Source organism: Apostichopus japonicus, chromosome 16 (assembly GCF_037975245.1).
Source record: "Apostichopus japonicus isolate 1M-3 chromosome 16, ASM3797524v1, whole genome shotgun sequence".
In the NCBI taxonomy this organism is placed as follows: Eukaryota; Metazoa; Echinodermata; class Holothuroidea; order Aspidochirotida; family Stichopodidae; genus Apostichopus; species Apostichopus japonicus.
Genome location: NC_092576.1, coordinates 8,620,001 through 8,637,854, shown reverse-complemented (window position 1 = coordinate 8,637,854; position 17,854 = coordinate 8,620,001). Strand labels below are relative to the sequence as shown.

At 35.8% G+C, this 17,854-nt stretch overlaps 2 protein-coding genes across 3 annotated transcripts in view; one reads left to right on the top strand and one right to left on the bottom strand.

Moving 5' to 3' along the window:
* Nucleotides 1-366: 366 nt before the first annotated feature.
* Nucleotides 367-10,244, top strand: LOC139982351 (uncharacterized). Of its 2 annotated transcripts, XM_071995090.1 has the most exons (9): nucleotides 367-916; nucleotides 1,305-1,445; nucleotides 2,156-2,326; nucleotides 3,453-3,572; nucleotides 6,325-6,372; nucleotides 6,981-7,077; nucleotides 7,475-7,547; nucleotides 8,652-8,707; nucleotides 9,927-10,244. In XM_071995090.1, the coding sequence occupies exons 1-8, from the start codon at nucleotides 646-648 to the stop codon at nucleotides 8,682-8,684; spliced, it is 954 nt and encodes a 317-aa protein (XP_071851191.1). In that variant the 5' UTR covers nucleotides 367-645; the 3' UTR covers nucleotides 8,685-8,707; nucleotides 9,927-10,244. The 2 variants fall into 2 exon arrangements, with proteins under 2 accessions (XP_071851191.1, XP_071851192.1); XM_071995091.1 differs by lacking the exon at nucleotides 3,453-3,572 and having other exon boundaries at nucleotides 369-916; nucleotides 9,927-10,243.
* A 202-nt stretch (nucleotides 10,245-10,446) lies between these two features.
* The window catches only part of LOC139982347 (uncharacterized), a 10,358-nt gene continuing 2,950 nt past the window's right edge, over nucleotides 10,447-17,854 (bottom strand). Inside the window, exons 3-6 of the mRNA XM_071995085.1 lie at nucleotides 17,137-17,400; nucleotides 16,214-16,357; nucleotides 15,812-15,976; nucleotides 10,447-12,937 (exon numbers count right to left, since the gene is read on the bottom strand). Of these exons, the coding sequence (XP_071851186.1) occupies nucleotides 12,816-12,937; nucleotides 15,812-15,976; nucleotides 16,214-16,357; nucleotides 17,137-17,400 (695 nt within the window). The 3' untranslated portion in view covers nucleotides 10,447-12,815. The remainder of the gene's footprint in view (nucleotides 12,938-15,811; nucleotides 15,977-16,213; nucleotides 16,358-17,136; nucleotides 17,401-17,854) is intronic.

Sequence of the window (17,854 nt, the reverse complement as noted above, 5' to 3'; positions counted from 1 at the left end):
GGGAAGAGGAGAGGTAGGAGATAGACAGTGGAGGGACAAACAGAGGATTAAGGGAATGGGATAAGGAATAAACTGGAGAAGGACAAAGACAGAAAGGTGTGGAGAAAAATGGGTGGAAGAGAGCTTTGAGAAGAGGAGTGATGGGGGGGGGGGCAAGGAAGAAGGAGGGTGGAAACAGACGAAAAGTTAGTCATGTCCTTCCTGAATGTTGAGCCCATGAGGTTGAATGGTGGGAAGGCGTTGCATCCACAACCTGTCTCTGCTGATTCGTACTTGGTCAGGACGGCTACCTAAGGATTCAATCCCCTGTAGGGATATGTCGTTAATGTTATGGTTGGGAAGGTGCAAGTGTTCTTCAACTGGGGTTTCAGTCTTCATGGTGTTGACTGTGGATCTGTGACAATAGAATCGCTTCTTGAAGGTGATTTTGGTTTCGCCAACATACTGGATGCCGCAAACTCTACAAGAGATCAGATAAATGACATTAGTGGTTGTGCAAGTGATGTGACCCTTAGTCTTGTGTTTGAGTTGCATGCTGTGGCTGGTGATGGAATTGGATTCAACAATGTGGTAGAGTTTGCAGCTGTGGATGATAAAGATAACAATGTGTGATCCTTTTATTAATTTCTAGCTTATTCTCTTTCTATGGCAGACATTCTTGACACAAGAGGTGTATATACCGTGACCATTTATCCAGAATCATCATCATCTAACGACCTCGCTGAAGATGTATCTATCGGGGTTCGTTGGTCTTCCGGCTGTAGGAAGATCTATTGGTGCAAGGGAAGGAAAAGAACGGCGAACTTTGGACCTCGCTTGATTCTCAAGTCTACAGAAGATGCTGGACTTTATACTATCCGACAACCAAGAAGGGCTAGAAGAGGCTGGTTTGTCCACATTCTCGTGATCGGTGCAAGTAAGTTAGACACTGAAATGGATATCAATCTTCCCTTAGATTATAAACCTGTTTAGATACACGGTGTATCTTTTTACGATAAAGATGTTTTCAGTCATTTTACCAAGTAATCAGTTCCATCTTCACCTCCTCCCCCCCCCCACCCCTCCAAAAAAATAAAACCGAACCCCACAATAATTAGTGTCCATTTCAGTGAACAGAACGTCCTATTTGAAAAAAAATGGTGATAATGTCTCTCTTCTTTCAAAACAGTTCATGAAACTTGAAAATGAACTTGCTTTCTTATTCAAAGTTAATGGTACGCTAGAAATGTGTGACTGAAGACAACTTTCATGTCAATGTTAGGGTTTTCTCCATGTAATTGCCTTTCATTGTTATCTACATACAGCATGTCCAAAAGGTGATATTTATAACCCTGTTAACGCAGCGTGTGAGGGTGGATATGTATGCTTGAATGGAGAGGTGTTCAAGAACGTCGAGGACGCCTGTATTTGCCCTCCTTTCCTGGACGGTACCACGTGCCAATGTGGTGAGTTGATATTAATAATTGCCAATAAAATGACTAGTAAAATGCTAGAGATGATATGATGAATGTATGAAAAATATATGGTGAATACATGATGACTATATGATGAATGTATGAAAAATATTTGATGAATATATGATTAATATATGAAGAATATATGATGACTATATGATGAATACAAGATGACTATATGATGAATACATGAACCTTGTTAATACGACTGTTCATTACATTTAGTGCTGAACTTAAAACAGCGATCGTCATGCTTACAAGCAACATGGACATATTCCATATTTGTAATTATTGTGAAAACCATAAATATTTACATATGACTGCTAAATAATTATATTACCCCGGTATCTTACGTGTCTTTCATTCATATAAATAACACCATTGCTTTCTTACTGTTAGCATTCTTAATGTGGGGTGGGAAATATTTGCACAAACTATCGGAATAGAATACCCACACGTTTAATTAGTTGACATTATTAGATTGTGTTACATTAACACTAGCAATTTCTCCTTAATGCCATCATTTAACATCCTGTTCTCTTTCCCTTGACGTGGCCTGACCTTTTTGAGCTGTGAATTCCTACTAAGAAATAAAACATTAATGTAAATTATACAAAAAGTTGTTAAAATTAATAATTCTTTTGTCGATAAAAACACCTATACTGACATAATTTTTTTTTTATTACTATTCGTTCTTTAAGCTAAGGATAATGGTGGTACTGACCTAATTCTAGCGGATATGTTGGACAAACCTTTGCTTTGCAAAGATCTACCAGGTGGTGACCCAAAGTGTAAGGGCCATTTGGTGTGCTATGGAGACAACTATGGCTGTAAATGTGCACCGGAATGGTGGGGCAACGCGTGTGATAGAGGTATGTATTTTGCGTCAGAAATGTCAACTCCTTACTAGACAACATGATCTTGTCAATAACTTTCCTTGATTTCAATCCTTTTCTGACACGATTTATGAAGCAAAAGTTACACCAAATCACAAAGTTTGCTTATATATTGCTTGTTATATTACATTAGATGAAATAAGATTAGATAAAATGTGATTAATTTATATTGAATCATATTGTATTAAAAATGGATTTTATTGAATTGGACAAGAATGTATTGTACTGTACTGTACTGTACTGTACTCTACTCTACTGTACTGTACTGTACTGTACTGTACTGTACTGTACTGTATTGTACGGTATTGTACTGTACTGTACTGTACTCTACTGTACTGTACTGTACTGTACTCTACTGTACTGTACTGTATTGTATGGTATTGTACTGTACTGTACTGTATTGTACTGTATTGTACTGTACTGTAATGCACTGTACTGTACTGTATTGTGCTGTACTGTGCTGTACTGTATTGTATTGTACTGTACTGGATTTGATTGGATTTCTTGGATTGGATTGGATTACATTATAGTGGATTGCATTTATTTGGAATGGTTTGGACTAGATTCGATTGGATTGAATTTTATTATACTAAATTGGATTGGGTTAGGCCTATATTGTATTGTATTGAAAGGGAATGAATTGGACTATATTCGATTGGACTAGATGGAAAGGTTTGGACTAGATTTGGAATCGATTAAAGTGCATTGCATTGTATTACTTTGGATTGGATTGGATTTTATTGGATTGTATTGTATTGAATTTTAGATCATTGTACTAGATTGAATTGGAATGGATTGGGTTAGAATGGGTTGGACTAGAATGGATTAGATGGGATTGTACTGGATCGATTACATGCGATTGGAATAGATGATTGTGGATTGTATTGGAGTGTAACGGATTGAATTGGATTAGAATGGATTGGATTACGTTTTATTGGATTTTATTTGATTGTATTGTATTGCATTGTATTGGAATGGAATGGGTTGGACTGTGGAATTTATTTGATTTCATTAGGTAAGATTAGATTATTCGTATCGCCTAGATTGTCAATGATTACTAAATAATAATTAGTTACACTTCCAAAACATGTCATTTTTTCAGCCTGTCCGAAAGGAAAATGGGGAGCTAACTGTGAGCAAAATTGCCCACTGATGAAACTGGTTGCAATCGGTTTCGTGGCACTACTCAAGGCAGGCCTTACTGTGATCCACCAATATGGGGGTGAAAACCATATACCTGTTTCATTTTAAAGCGTATACAGACATGATTTTTTTTGTGGTAGAATAGTGACGACTCTCTCTCTTCATCGATTAGGTGGTGGGTTTGTTTTGTCTTTTCCTTTCTTATTTAGATTCTCATTTCTTTTTAATTGTTAATTTAAGACTAACACAGGTAGAAAGAAATTGAATTCTAGTTCATTACGTCTTTTTTGTTTCTATTGTAAGTGTAGGTGTAATTTCGTTGTTTCGCTATTACTTTCATTTTGTGTTACTAGTAGTTTTGAGTTTGAATACATTGTTGTGTGACCGTTCTTTTTTGGATATTTACAAAGTAGTTTTATCTTGCCCACAGCGTATTTTTGTTACCTCGTTATAGGTTAAATTGCAGATGGTCCCAAACAGATCTAACTTAACTGTGTGTAAAGCCTTCATTTTGACTAAAGCATTCTGCAAAGAATATTCTTTTTGAACAAGTCTACTAGAAGATAAAACCGCACAATCAAATCGAATCGAGTCAAAATTGAATGTTCCTTTGTTCAATTCAAACTCAGATACTAATTAGAAAAGCACTGTGATAAGGATCTTTGAACCCGTCGTCTCACTCAATCACTCAGACAATGTAAGCCTCAGATATGAAATATACCGCTTGAAATATCCAAGTATGCATGGTAACCGTGACGTCACACTATTGTAGACTGTAACAATTAATAGGGAGGTAATTAATCAGAGTACAAAAGCTAACGGGGGAAAAAACGGTATTTTTTTATTTTGTCATAAATAAATGCAGCAGTTGTTTAATAGCTTGTTGCCAATGACACTGAAATTACGATCCATTTTAACAACAGATTTCTGGTCTCGTTTTAATGCTGCAGTGGTATTGATTGAGAAGGAAGTTTATCATAATTACGTTATTATGATGATACTCTATCGAAAGCCCCGGGTGGTTTACATTTGAGCTGGCACTACACCTATTCGAATTGGATTATTATGTGTTTATACTTATTATGTTAATTCTGCTTTAAATTGTCTTACTCCATGTCTGATCAATTTGGATTTTTCTCTCGACTTTTGTTCCAACACAAATTTGTATGTTTTCATGAAGGTTTTATAAAATCGACATATAGCTAAGGTAGGAAAATATTAACTAAACCACATTCACGAAAGTTGTTCTATCCAAATCAAATACATGTTTCTCGTACTGAGATCTGAATAAAAAAGGGCGGCCATTTTTCTTCTTTTCATGCGCTAACATTAGTTTGGAATATGTGGCAACCTTTACAAAATAATTTTTAAGGATAGCTTAGATTTCTTGTAATCCGAAAAGAGACTTGGGAATCAGGAAAAAGGAGGCCCCTTGCGCGGATGAGAAACATGTTTTGTTTTTAACCGGTCCTGCTTCAAAGTTGTTGGGTGGAAGTTTTTTTCTTTTCTTTTCATTCTGTTGGAACCAACGGTAAATTATGTAAAAAATTTACACAAGAAACGCTAAGTAATACTTTATTATTTCTTCAGTTGCCAACTATTCAAAGTAAACTTATACACCGTGGAACATAACCTCTACAACTGAAAAAGAAACACTGAATAGAAACCCATTTAACGAAAAACAGTTATAAGTTCTATGCCAGCAAACACTTTACCCGCGTCCTCTTCGCTGCTAGGTGAATATCACGTCTTAAACTACGATTTAAGAAACGGCTGTTTCAAACATCTCACAAATTCTTTCAGCGACTTTAATCCTATTCATTGAGCACAATAGCATTTCCTGCGTATAAACTCGTACAGGGGTTATACGAGGTGTCTACGCGGTGTCTACGCGGCAATTTGTTTGTCAACGAGTGTATACGCGATTGTACGTGTTTATACGTCATTACACGATTCTGTGCGCGTACACATGTCCAGTTATACGTGAGCGGTACTGTAATTCTAGCCATACTGAATGCTCCTCTGCTCAAATTAATGATTAAATACACAGTGTACTATGTCAGTTGTGAAACCAAACTTGTCTTCACACACAGGAAAGTAGTGCTAGCCATTAGAGCACTTATGTTTACAATCAGGTGGCTGGTCAATGAATTAGTTGCACTCAAGGATGACTCCTAATGGCGGTACTTGGGGTAGTTTATGCATTCAAGTAACAAATTATTAATGCATGAGTGAATCGGAGGAAGACTGTTTTTCTATAGGCAGGTTTGATGGTCATGTCATCACCCTATCCAAACAGTTAAGAGAAATCTTGCTCTTTCAAGTTTTCATAATCATGATAATTTTCACTTCGGTGTTTCTTTTTCTTTCTTCGTGATAGCGTCTGAATCGTTTTTGAGTATTTTGTATGGATTTTCTGAAGCAATGTTTTATGTTGCTTCCTAATTTGTCTATAGATCTCACATAATTTTAGCAAAATAATGAAACCTAAAATTGTATAACATGAATCTGTAAGATTAAATAAATATTAATTTAGCCGCTGATGAACTTAGCTTTATCTCTTCAGTTGTTACATAATGTGGTATTCTCTATAGGAGTGTGCATTTATTCACTTATTTTCTGTATTCCTCTTTGAGAGGGAGGAGGGGGTGGGTAGGGTAGGGTAGGGTTTTTGTTGTTGTTGAATGAACAGTTGAATAAACATTGTATTATTATGACTAGGATGACTACCATCTCCAAAGATGCTTGATCGATCCATTACATATAGAAAGCTGATGTAATCTCAATCAATTAGTGTCAATGAATGACCTGTTTTCCTTTTCCTTTTGCAGGGAAAGTAACAACACCTGAAGCGACTATCGAACCGATAAATAATAATGGTAAGAACCATGAATAATTAAATCAAAGAATTTATGGCCGAAACTACATATACCGCTTGCAATTAATGGACTCTTTTTTTTTGTGTCTTTCAATATCTTGCAACAGGGTTGACCAATATTAGTTGTATCCTCGGTTTGTTTATTAGTTGCCCCTCGAATTTGCTCTACCACCTACACCCCCTCCCTCTGTTCCCCTTGCCGGGATTCAATACCCTTCCGCCACGTTTGGATATAAAAATCATAATGTAGTCTTTATTGGTAATGAATTTGCTCAGATTTTAATAGTCAGCCTGGTTCGACTGTCAATAGTTTGAGTAAGTTTTTAAGTTGTCTGATTCAGTTTCCTGTGTATTCATCATATGTCAAAACTTGCTGAGTTATACCTCATTATGTTTGGATGTTACTATAATGTCCTAATCGATCCCATTTAATCTATTGTTACTGACTCATTTCTCTTTGTTTTCTTCACTTTGTTGTCTTAAAGTTGTTCTTTCTTCTTTTACAGTGTTAATCATTGTGATTGTGTCGATACTAGCCATTGTTACTGACTCACTTCTCTTTGTTTTCTTCACTTTGTTGTCTTAAAGTTGTTCTTTCTTCTTTTACAGTGTTAATCATTGTGATTGCGTCGATACTAGCTATTGTCTTAATGCTGGTAGTTGTGATAGTTCTCTACTGCTGTTGCCAAAGAGTAGGAAAGGGCAGGTTGGTGGTCACTTCTTTTGATTCATTTACATAATCATGGACGTTATATATGAATCTAAGAGACTGACTTCGGTCAGCTTGCGGCTTTGATAAGCCAACAATGGCTTCTTTGTAAGTTCCTGCTTGCAGGAGGATCTAAAATACATACATACATAGTCATTAAATTGTATGTGCGTGGGTGTGTGGGTGGGGTTGCGTGTGGACATGTATGTATGTGTGTGGATGTATTGGTGTATGTATGTATGCATGCATACATACACGTACTGTAGATATGTTTGTGTATGAATGCGTGTATGCGTGAATATATGTATGTTTACATACACATACATTTTAATTTTTCAAGTGATTTATAGTTGAGATGTGACATGTCTTTTATTTTAATCTTATCTTTCATCAGCAGCGGATCCGGTTCTGTTATAACTGGAGTTGACAACCCGATGTATGGACCCAGCGATACGCCCATGACAGATGTAAGGGAAATATGAACTTAAAGTTAGCAGATAAACTTAACACTAAGGGAAATATGAATTTAAAGTTAGCAGATACACTTCACACTAAGGGAAATATGAACTAAAAGTTAGCAGATAAACTTAACACTAAGGGAAATATGAATTTAAAGTTAGCAGATACACTTCACACTAAGGGAAATATGAACTAAAAGTTAGCAGAAACACTTAACACTAAGGGAAATATGAACTTAAAGTTAGCAGATATACTTAACACTAAGGGAAATATGAATTTAAAGTTAGCAGATACACTTAACACTAAGGGAAATATGAACTAAAAGTTAGCAGATACACTTAACACTAAGGGAAATATGAACTTAAAGTTAGCAGATACACTTAACACTGAGGGAAATATGAATTTAAAGTTAGCAGATACACTTAACACTGAGGGAAATATGAATTTAAAGTTAGCAGATACACTTAACACTAAGGGAAATATGAATTTAAAGTTAGCAGATACACTTAACACTGAGGGAAATATGAACTTAAAGTTAGCAGATACACTTAACACTGAGGGAAATATAAACTTAAAGTTAGCAGATACACTTAACACTAAGGGAAATATGAATTTAAAGTTAGCAGATACACTTAACACTGAGGGAAATATAAACTTAAAGTTAGCAGATACACTTAACACTAAGGGAAATATAAAAACTAACAGTTAGCAGATACACTTAACACTAAGGAAATATAAAAACTAAAAGTTAGCAGATACACTAACAATAAGCAAAACATAAACAAAAAGTAAGTAGACTTAACAGTAAGGTAAATATTAACTTAAAGTTAGCATATGCACTTTACAGTTTTCTCTGAATTTTCACCAAAACAAGGAGACCTTTGCCTCTTTCTGCCAAAGACATCCTTACCAGTAGTCCAGAGATATGTAGAATGCTGTGTTTGAATTTGTTTTTCTTTTTGTTGTTTTTTACCTGTGTTCTGTACACATAGGAACAGGATCATACTGTTAAACGTCACAAATGTTAGAATGTCTATCCTAATTATATTTTGCCAGTGGTTTTGATATTTATATACCAGTTGACTATTAATATTTCATTCCTTTATTTGCAGTTTAAGTTAAAAGATGCAGACACTGCTCCATAATTGGAACCAGACGAAACATAACAGTAAGTCTTTGAGATCTGCTGCCATCATTGAATGGTCAGTCTAGAGAAATCAGTTGTAATTAATTAAGGAAAGAAACATAACAGTAAGTCTTTGAGATCTGATGCCATCATCGAATGGTCAGTTCTAGAGAAATCAGTTGTAGTTAATTAAGGATAGAAACAACAGGGAAGTTGGCTCGATTTCTAAAAACCCCAAATGAGACAGTTAAAATTTATTCTAAGTTATTCCAAAGCAAACCTCTGAATGCTAAAGGAAAGGTTTCAATTATTATCTGCTGGTATTAAAGAAGTTGCCTTAAAATAAACAAATATGTCTGTCGTTTCTGAAATCTTATTTTGCCTTGGTTCTCCTGTACTTAACTCTGTTTTTATTTACAATAGCATTAGTTTGTTAACATTATTTTGTTAATATTGTCGTTTCACCTCTACACAAATTGTCACCACTGTTTTCGAATGGGAAAATAATATCGTTTCTGACACGTTTTAATACAATTGTGATACTATTTATTGCCGCTGATGACAGTTAACTTACAGCTAACATATCAATGAAGCAATCACCTGTCTTGCATGTTTGCGTCTTCGTAAGGGTGCGATTAGCTGGCAGCTCTATGTAGTCAGAATTGGAGACACTAGCTAAATCACCCCGAACCAGGTTTGTAGGAAAGTAGTTACACCTGCTCACAAATAAAATTTAGAAAAATTTAAATTTCAAAATGAAATAAAGATTCATCCAAATATACTGAACTGAGCGGGTGAAACATCAGCAGAGGGTTCGACTTTTCTTTCCATTGTAAGGTTTTCGTATCTTGCTGATCTAATTGGTTGTCTGGATTTGAGAACAATAGCGAGAGATCGCGCACACTAGCACACATAGGGCACAAAAGAAGCTTGGCATGGGTGTCAACCTTGTGTTTATTATGGTTGTAGCAAAGATTTTTATCACTCTAGATCTTAATCTTTATTGGTAAGAAGGCGGTTATTGACTCAATCAATGAAAGGTCACTTACACCTGAAGTTTATATTTGTAACAGATGAGCCATTTGCTCTGCTAAAAGTCGCTTTAATTTTGACCTTGTTTGTTGCAGCTCTTAGAATATTTTCTATAACAACATTTCATTTCCCCCCCCCCCCTACAGTTATATTGATTCTCATTCTCATATTGATTAGTTGTTCAAGCCTTCGAATTATGATCTTCTATATTCTCAATCTTCTCTCATAGGTCCTGAAGCAAGTCATTGTGTCTGGAAACATTTCTTTCAAATAATTCTTGAAAAGTCTAAAAGAACTAACACAAGCCTCAACCATGTTTGGTACTCTTTCTCAAACAACTATGTAACCATACATTCTGTGTGTACAATTCATCATTAAGTAAAGTTGTAATCATGTTTGTCGATTTTATGGAATGAATAATATATTTGCATATATTTATATATGTGAATAAATTAGCATATGTATATATACCATCATATGTATTCTGTCTAACAAATGAATGATGTTTTATTAACCAAACTCTTTGCAATCGTTTTTTGATGATAGTATATAAATGAAATCTTTCGAGAATATATTGACAAAATTTGTGCTACTTATTGTTAAAGCTGATGACTGCATAACAATTTTTGCGAAGCTGATTATGTTTGGAACTATCTTGTTCTGTTTTTTTAACTGAATATATAAGCTAATAATAAAGAGTTATGCAACCATGCACGTTTGGACACTGTTTGATACTGTGGATGGTATGGTTTTTGGGTAAACAATGTATCAAACACATAAGTAATAATAGGGACCTAACCTCCATACGTTTCAGAATAACTGGTATCTGTAAGTAAAATAATTTGGTGAAATAAAGCTTCGTTGCCAAATCTGAATTCCTAACATGGACTGGATAATAACCAGTGCTGGTAGTCACAGGTTGTTTTTTTGTGGATACACATTTTCAGTTATGGTTACATTATCAGGTAGTGAATCAATTTACCACTGTTTGCTATTCAAAAAATTTCCTTATCCTTACATTTTTATTCCAAACGTTCTTTACGTATCATTAATACTCATTCAAGACGGATTCAAATCATTCTATTATCATACGTTTTCAAGCACACTTATAACAATATATATCATTGATACGATTCTTTGAGTCTGTTAGCCTATTGGCTGCACCATGATATACTGTGTTGTTGTAGATCATAAGAAGTTGAACTTCTGTACTGACATTGTTGCCCACGCGCTTCCAACCCCGGAAGAGGCTCTTGATAATATAGGTAGCCTACACAAGACCCAAAATAGTTTACTTCAACTAGACTTACAAAATGGATCCCACCAGATCCTTCTTGATCGAAACTTACTACGATCAAGGGCGGCGTAAGCACTTTTAATTTGGGGGGGGGGGGCACCGACGTCGAGGGGCACTTTGCAGAAATTCGATTCGACTGATGCAGCCTGATATTAAGTACCCTTTATAACTTTTATTGTATTATCTTATTTGCGTATACAAATCACTCCATCAACGCCCCCCCCCCCTCAAGGGAAAAATGCATATTAGCACTGCAATGTGCAAATTGGGAAACAAGGAACAAGTTTTCTTTCGAGACAAAATGAAGTGAAATCATTATAAAGTCCAAGTCCCTGCTTACGCGATCGATATATGCATGAAAGCAAATGAAATATGTCAAAATACGAAAGGATGGGGTAGGTTATGGGATATTAAACTATACTCACTATTCATAGTAGGCTATAAATGGCTTTTGCTTATTACAAGGTCACAATGTAATATAGCAATGCATTTTTGGAAATGCATAAGGATTTTTTTGGCAAATTGAATATGCATAATTGCACTGCTGAATTAGAGTTTATTTCTTGTTAAGAGCTTAACAATTTTTTTTCATTCGAAATAGCTTTGAGTTTGACCCACAGAAATTCATTAATAATTCTAAATTAGGATTAGACCTCTTACTGAAACATCGCTGACCTAATAATGTGATCAAGAGTACAATTTTCATGTAGAAAAGGGGCACATTTTTAACCTGAGGAAAAGTTGGGGGGCACATTCCCCCTGTGCCCCCCGGTTCCGCCGCCCTTGACGACAATAAACAACCTTTCGTTGTCACGTGGGATTGAATCAGTATAAACGGTTACTGGTGTGTCTTAAGAACAGTCCCGCCACATTCCAGAGGGTAATGGTGTAATCGCTGTTGCGTTGCGAGGTCTTACGTGGAAGTTATGTCTGCAATACATTGATGATATCACTTTAAGCAATACGTTATCCTATATCATCTTTGTCATATTCAGGCAGTATTTGAAAGATTGAAGCCCAACTGAGCTGGGGGGTACTCTACTTTTATTACATTCCGTATGATGTGTCTGCTTCCAATCACCGCCTTTACCTCTACGCCCTCTTTTTTAACCATTTAACGGCACATACAAAACAGATACCAAAGATGGAGAAAAAAAAAGGATTTTTACAGCGTGCATAAAATACAAAAGACAGGCAGACTGTTAACATTACAAGAGTTATATTATCGTGGATGGCTGATATGGATACAATCTGTATCAATATTCTATAGTTTCGGATAAATTGTGAGCCCTGATTTATTCTATTATTAATTAAAACCGTGATCATTCGAATGAGGGCGATATGCAGGAACTTGAATGACAGATGTAGCCTTAGTTGAGGAATAACTTTTATACGTACAGTATAATGGAAGTCACTCATGCCTTTTACTTAAAACTTAGCTTTGAAACTTATGCATACATAATTAATCAAGCATTAAATCAAACGTTGAATATTTCTTGGACAAACCTGCTTAAAATTGTATAATTAATGTAAACTTAAGATTGGTCAATAGAATGGCCAATGACATAACAATTAGAATCGAAGAAAATTACGAAAGTTTTTAATAGACCAATATACTCATAAAACAATTACAAAGAATAGCAGAAGCTTACATGCCCGTTCACCAAAAGACAGAAAATTATATCAGATTATGACAAGACATTTAATTAAGAGATAAGGGTGCATCCGTTTTTGCCAAGATTAGATGAAGGTCCATAAAATCGGTTACAATCCGATTCGTTGTCGGGACAATTCTGCTCACAACTAGCTCCCCATTTACCTTTAGGTCAAGCCGCATCCGTTTTTGCCAAGATTAGATGAAGGTCCATAAAATCGGTTACAATCCGATTCGTTGTCGGGACAGTTCTGCTCACAACTAGCTCCCCATTTACCTTTAGGACAAGCTGCAAGAGCAAAATTGTATGTATAGGAAGTGATTATAAATGACCAATGCAAATGAGTATATATAAATATATATATATATATATATATATATATATATATATATAAACCAAACATTGGCTGTTTTACTTCCAATCACTTACATAATTTAATTATTGTATCTCACTCGAGATCCAGCCTTTCTCTAAATGCAGCATAGTTGTTTAACAGTTAACTAGCAACACTAGCTCTTCTTCAGTACATGATCACCGAAAGTGACAAAGAGTAGCAGGAATTGAAACTATTTTATAGAGAAGATTGTCGGCATGATTGTAAAGTCAAAACGACTTACTGATTTCTGCTGAATTGAGCAGAAGTTTTAGAAATTCGGATTATTTTAATCCGATTCCGTCGTAATTGCAAAGGAATTGTTTTGGTTTATCTGGGACGGCAAACTGTTTCTGATGTTTAAACCGAATGGTGCCGTGGTCTTTAGGTTAAGTTTCCAGAAATGTTCTTTTCCAATCCTAGATTTATCTGTCCAAGAATCGTTCTGGTCAATGGCAATAACACGCAAATTCTCAATTGAATGATTTTGGAGATTGAAGTGATTTGCAACAGGTCGGTTGATCTTTTTTGTTTTGATCGCCGATCTATGTTGTGTCATTCTCATTCTTAGAGTGGTTTTTGTCTCTCCAATGTATTGTAAGTTACAAATATTGCAGTAGATGAGGTAAATGACATTTTTGGATAGGCAGTTAATTTTGTGCCGAATTTGGAACGTGCGTTTGATTTTGTTGCTCTGAAAGGCCCCGGTCGAATCGACAAGTATAAGCACGTTTTTGCAATTTTGTGTACAGGGCGATGATCCTGTAGTTTCTGGTTTGCTTTCCCCTAATGGGGTGTCATCCCGAAAGGATGTCCGTACTAAGATATCCCGTAGGTTGCTGGGTCTTTTAAAAGCGATGACAGGTAATTCTGGGAGAACTGATTTCAGGCGTTCGGTGCCTTGAAGTAGGTGAAAATTCTTCTGAATTATGTTAGCCAGTGGTGGGAGACCAGGGTGGAATTCAGTAACCAATGGTACCCTTTTGGAACTGGTTTGACAAGTTTTGTACGTCAATGTTTCGGTCCGGGGTTTGCTTTTAGCCTTTTTGATGGCATTTTCAATAATACCCCGAAAATACTGTCTGTTCAGGAGGTGTTGTGACAGTTTTTTAGTGCGTGAATCAAAATCGACTTCAGAGGAGCAAATGCGTCGAATGCGCAACGCTTGACTGTACGGAATATTTCTGGTACAGTGACGTGGATGGTAACTGCTTGGTAAGAGGTAGTTGTGCTTGTTCGTGGGTTTATTGAACAAGTCTGTTTTGAGTGAACCATTTTGTAGGGTCACAGTGGTGTCCAGGAAGTGAACGCCATGTCCAGAAAAATCAGCAGTAAATTTGATAGTGTGATGAAACGAGTTTATGTCATGAAGAGTTTTAGATTTGGGTCCATATCATAAAGATATCGTCAATGAAACGTAACCACGTGTGTGGTTTCAAGTTTTGTCGAGATAGAAATTCTTTCTCGAGGTTACCCATAATGATGTTGGCAAAAGACGGTGCCATTTTGGTACCCATTGCGGTGCCATGAATTTGGAGGTAGTGTTTGTTGCCAAATACCAGATTATTGCTGGTCAAGATAAGTTGCATCAATTCGGCCAATTCTTTCTTCGTGGGTTTTTTTGCCAAGTTTCGGTTTGAATGCTTTTGTGCAGGCCGAAATGCCCTCTTCGTTAGGGATATGTGTGTATAACGAAGACACATCCAAGGTAACTAACAGAGTAGATAGGGGAAGATTTTTTATTTCCCCAATTTTCCGGATGAAATCCGTATTGTCCTGCAAATAGGACGGTAGGGCCGAAACAAGAGGTTGGATGAGAAGATCCACGAATTTGGAAATTTTTTCAGTCGCTGTACCATTACCCGATACTATGGGCCTCCCGGGATTGCCTTCTTTGTGAATTTTAGGCAAAAAATAAAAGCGACCAGGTTTTGGGTCGTTTTCAAGGAGGTTTTGGGCTAACTTGCAGTCAATGGAACCGTTAGAGACTATCTTTTGGATGACTCTTTTCACGTTTTGTGTGATTTATTGAGTAGGATCAGAATCCAGGATTTTGTAGTGATGAGGGTTGCCGAGTAGTCTGTTGGCTTCCTCTCTGTTCATGGATAGCCTGTCTCTCAGTTTTGTTGAGATTGTCGCGGAAGTCTGGGGCAGAGGTCTGTGTTTTTACATCCTCTTCAATTGCCGAAATAAATTATTCAAGAGGCGCACAATGTGCCTTGGGCGGATTCCACGAGCTTTTTGGCATAAAATTGGAATGCAAGTCGTTGGTTTGTTGCATGGTGTTATTGCCATTTTCGTCGGCAAAAAATTCACGGAGACGTAAGTGTCGATAGAACATATTTAGGTCAAGAGAAAGTTTCTGAGCATTAATTTGCCGTGGTTTAGGGCGAAAATTTAGACCTTTGGAGAGTAAGTTTGTTTCTCCTACCGAGAGTTGGCACTCAATGGTAACAACTGCACTCATGGTGTTGCATGAGGTCTGTATCTCTTTGCAACGGAATCTGCGAGAACTGTATATATATATATATATATGTATATATATATATATTTATATATATATATATATATATATATATATATATATATATATTTATATATATATATAAATAATAATAGTATATATATATATATATATATATAAATATAAACATATATATACATATATATATATATATATATATATATATATATATATATATATCTTTATATGAATTATTTATAGGTCCGCATGTATATGTTTAGACAATTTTTTAACCCTTAACCTGACTAAATAAAGAAGTACGTACCTCGATCACACGCGTTTCCCCACCAGCCAGATGAACACTTGCATCCGTAGTTGTCTCCATAGCAAACTAAATTACCTTTGCACTTTGGGTCGCCACCTGGCAGATCTTCACATAGCAGTTCTTCATCGTAACTTAGATAAAGTTGTTCACCGTCATAGTCAATAGCTACAGATTGTTGGAAAGCAAAGATTGAACCAATTAAGAGGTACGCTATTGTTTACAGCTATAAGCGCTGACGTAATATGTTGGACAGTGGGAAGTGTTTTGTTTTAATAGCTCTTTTCCGGAGATAAATTGGGCTATTCTTAGACACGCATCATCTGTAATCAATTATGCATAGCCTACATACATACACACAAATTCACACACACATACACACATACATAATATATTTTAACTTACCACAGTCGCACAATTCACCAAACAAGAAAGGAGGACAGATGCATACGTCGAAGTTGTCGCTAAGAACACCGCCATTGTGGCACTCTATTCCAGAGTCAATACATTTCTCTGTTCCAGTATCGTAATAATAATTCGCTGGACAAGCTTTAAGGAAAGTAAAAAAAAATCTGGTTAAACGTCAGTCAAAAGTAACCTCAATATATAAGTTATATTTTAAGTGGCTATATTTGAACTGAACTTTAGGTATTATTTGCTTAATTTAACCTCTATCTATCTATCTATCTATCTATCTATCTATCTATCTATCTATCTATCTATCTATCTATCTATCTATCTATCTATCTATCTATCTATCTATCTATCTATCTATCTATCTATCTATCTATCTATCTATCTATCTATCTATCTATCTATCTATCTATCTATCTATCTATCTATCTATCTATCTATCTATCTATCTATCTATCTATCTATCTATCTATCTATCTATGTCTATCTGTCTGTCTGTCTAGATATATATCTAGATATATATGTCTAGATATATATATATATAAATATATATATAAATATATATATATATATCTATATATACATATATATATATATATATATATATATATGTAAAAAAAAATATATGTAAAATATGTGTTTAAATTATTATCTGAAGGAATACATTGTTCAGTTAATCCTCACATATTATTAAATAGAAAAAGGCATTCTGGATACAAACAATGCAAAAAACCCAAACTTAATTCGAAACGCATGCAAGCGTCCTTACGTCAACCTACATTAGACCAATTCCATTAAACAGCTAAACAGCAGTGAAGAGTGTTTAGCAAATAATCTGAAACTGATCTTCTTCGAATTCTCTGTTTTGCATTGCGTGGTCCCTGGACCCTATCATATTATGGCACATTACTTACTTGCAGCAATGACTAGAATTTGGACAAAAAAACCTCTACCAGCCCGTCGCGGTCTTTGTATGGTGTAGAGACCAGCGTCGTCAGTAGTTTTAAGGATCAGTCTCGGCCCAGTGTTTATATCTCTAGCTTTTCCCTTACTCCAAAAAATCTTTCTACATCCAGGTGACCAGCGAACACCGATGGATACCTCCTTCTTCAGATCGCTAGATGTCGTTGACTTAGGGTATATGGTAACCGTCCGTACACCTCGTGTGTCGAGTACAGCTGAAATGCAGTCAAAGATTATCTAAGTGTAATACATGACATATATAATTCATGGACAGTAAACATAAAATCAAATCCCAAATTCCTTTATTAACGAGGGAATCGATACGGTAACGTGCATATGAATTCAAAACTGGATGGGTGGGAGGGGGGTGCTGTTTGGTAGATTCTAGATTCACACAGACTGTTTTAGGTCAGAGGGCCAGGAAGCTTAATGGAAAGGAAAGAGGTGGATGAAGGATGTGCCAAGGGGGGTCGCTGAAGTCGACTATCATAGGGGGATACTCCACCTGAAAAATATAGGCGTTTAGATTTAAAAAAAAGTGTAATCTAAGGCACACTTAAACTAAGATTTCTGTGTGAGGTTGAAAATGGTGTATACAACAGACGAGTGGTTTAAATAGTTCCCTTCTGAACGTAAGAAATCCCCAGACTAAACCATTTCCCTCCGACT

Coding starts and splice junctions, on each gene's coding strand:
- LOC139982351 (XM_071995090.1), top strand. CDS start 646: ATGGCAGACATTCTTGACACAAGAGGTGTATATACCGTGACCATTTAT. Junction 6,373..6,980: donor CGAACCGATAAATAATAATG/GTAAGAACCATG, acceptor CTTCTTTTACAG/TGTTAATCATTGTGATTGCG. Junction 7,548..8,651: donor GCGATACGCCCATGACAGAT/GTAAGGGAAATA, acceptor CTTTATTTGCAG/TTTAAGTTAAAAGATGCAGA.